Raw genomic sequence first — 2,165 nt, forward strand, 5'->3', positions numbered from 1 at the left:
GGTCGCTGGCCTGGCGCCGCGTAAAGGCAGCGCCGCAAAGCAAAACAGAGCTTCGCCAGCGCACGCAGCGGGCGGCGTCGCGGCCGCCGCACGCCATTGTGGGTCTTCGGTGGCGGGGCGGAGGGCGAGCGTCGTTGGCGCGCGTGGGCGAGACGATGCCGCCCACAGCCCCCAGCACCCCCCACCGCGGAGGGCGAGGGGCCGAGCGGTCAGGTCCCGCAGGGCGCCTCCGAGCGGCGCACGGTCATTTACCGCGGGAAGGGAAAAGAGGCACAATGAACCAGCGAGGAGGTAGTGCAAGGAGTGTTTGCCCCGCCTGCTAGCGCGCGCCCCGCGCCCCGGCCCCTCGGAGCGTAGCTTGGCCCGGACGCGCCGCGCCCAACAGAATCGCCGCGCGTGGGTTCATGGGACCGCGCTTCTGTGTGTGCTCTGCCCAGCCCCCCGATGCAATGAAGCCGGTGCCGATCGCGGCCCGCGGCGGGGTTGGCGCCGCCTCAAGGGCGGGCACGCCCGCCCCCCCCACCCCCACAAGCCTCCCATTATTTTATGCGCCCGTCTTTTGCTCCATCCTCAAAGACGTCCACCGTGCGCTTTCGAGCCGGCGAGAATAAATTCCTGCAGAAAGCATCTGTCGCCGCGACGCCGCGTTGCCCACGCGCGGCTGCCGGGGGTATGGGGGCGGGGCGGTGCAAAGGGGTGTGGCGCCCGCTGTTGCATGCGCCCGCGCCTCTGGCGCAACGCATGCGCGGTTCCTGCCGTGGCCGTGCGGCGCCGTTGTTTTGCACTGCGCTGGCGGTGGCGGTGCGGCGGGTGTTCCTCCGTTGCGGGGGCGTCGATGCGTGGCCGCTGCTGTTCTCGCCCCGTGAAGGATGCGGCTGTTGTTTGTTTGTTTGTTTGTTTTCCGCGGGTCGCCGATGCCGTACGCACGGGGGCCTCTCCGCCTTGTTCTCGGCGCGCTCGATGGTTTGTTGCTTTAGAGCCCCTGTGCCCGGCTGTGCGTCCCCGCCCCGCTGCGGTCCGCGAAGCTGCTGGCCGGCGGCGACGCGGTGGCGGGGCACCTGCCGGAGGCGGGCGACGTGTTCGTGGCGGGCCTTGCGGCCGGCGACGTCGCTGCGGTGGCGCGGCACGTGGCGTCGCACGAAGACGTGCGCGTGTTCGTCGCGTTCTCCGAGTTTGCGCTGCTGCACGCCGACTTCGTTGCCGCGTTCGGTGGCGGTGCGGGCGCCGACCCCGTTGTGTTTGCGACGAGCCTGCCGCACTGGGACGACGCGAACGCGACGTCGGAGACCGCCCGGGAGTTCCTTGCCGCAGTGCCCAACGCCAAGAAACGGACGCCGCTGGCGCTGATGGGCTTCGCCGCCGCGCGGCTGCTGCGGGCGGTTCTCTCCCGCATGGACAAGGTGAGCGCTAAGCAGCTGACTGACTTCTTCTACACGAACGTCGCCGTCACCGCGAAGGACGTGCTGTACGGCTCCTTCGTTAACGGCACGGCGTGCGCTGCGGCTGCGGCCGGCGGTGCTGGGTGCGGCAAGAACTACGGGGCGACGCGCATTTCTGTGTGGTCGCTTGCCCGTGCGCTGGACCCCGCCGTGCCCGTGCTGTTTCCCGCCGTGACCCCGACGATGGAGTACGCGAAGCCCGCTGCGCGCGGACTGACGGAGCCGCAGCTGATCGGCACCATCGTCGGCAGCGTCGTTGGCGGCCTGCTGCTTGTGGGCGTGGCGGCTCTGCTGCTGCGCTTCTGCCGCGACTCGCGCGACAACGCGAATGCGCCGAAGGAGCCGACGGACCCCGTGACGCTCGTGTTCACCGACATCGAGAGCAGCACGGCGCTGTGGGCTGCGTGCTCGGAGTTGATGCCCGACGCTGTGGCGACGCACCACCGGCTGATCCGCGCGATGATTGCGAAGTACCGCTGCTACGAGGTGAAGACGGTCGGCGACTCGTTCATGATTGCGTGCAAGAGCGCGTTCGCGGCGGTGCAGCTGGTGCGGGAGCTGCAGCAGGTGTTCGTGCAGCACGACTGGGGGACGGCGCGCTCGACGAGGCGTACCGCAAGTTCGAGGAGGGCCGGGCGGAGGAGGACGCGGAGGAGTACGTGCCGCCGACGGCGCGCCTGGACGCCGCGGTGTACCGGCAGCACTGGAACGGCCTGGCGGGTGCGT

General features: G+C 70.3%; 3 protein-coding genes across 3 annotated transcripts, besides 1 other annotated feature; 2 read left to right on the top strand and 1 right to left on the bottom strand.

The window, feature by feature from the left end:
- Positions 1 to 2: 2 nt before the first annotated feature.
- On the top strand, positions 3 to 323 carry Tco025E_03501 (uncharacterized protein; the record flags this gene model as incomplete). Its single annotated transcript, XM_029370419.1, has 1 exon — positions 3 to 323. A coding segment is annotated over one exon (321 nt), but the record flags the coding sequence as incomplete, so codon positions are not given.
- Positions 324 to 878: 555 nt separating this feature from the next.
- Positions 879 to 900: a microsatellite.
- A 73-nt stretch (positions 901 to 973) lies between these two features.
- Tco025E_03502 (uncharacterized protein) lies at positions 974 to 1,393 on the bottom strand (the record flags this gene model as incomplete). Its single annotated transcript, XM_029370420.1, has 1 exon — positions 974 to 1,393. The coding sequence occupies one exon, from the start codon at positions 1,391 to 1,393 to the stop codon at positions 974 to 976; it is 420 nt and encodes a 139-aa protein (XP_029229631.1).
- On the top strand, positions 1,392 to 2,165 carry Tco025E_03503 (receptor-type adenylate cyclase; the record flags this gene model as incomplete). Its single annotated transcript, XM_029370421.1, has 1 exon — positions 1,392 to 2,165. A coding segment is annotated over one exon (774 nt), but the record flags the coding sequence as incomplete, so codon positions are not given.

Source organism: Trypanosoma conorhini (assembly GCF_003719485.1).
Source record: "Trypanosoma conorhini strain 025E chromosome Unknown Tco_14.4_contig_00159, whole genome shotgun sequence".
NCBI classification, from domain to species: Eukaryota; Euglenozoa; class Kinetoplastea; order Trypanosomatida; family Trypanosomatidae; genus Trypanosoma; species Trypanosoma conorhini.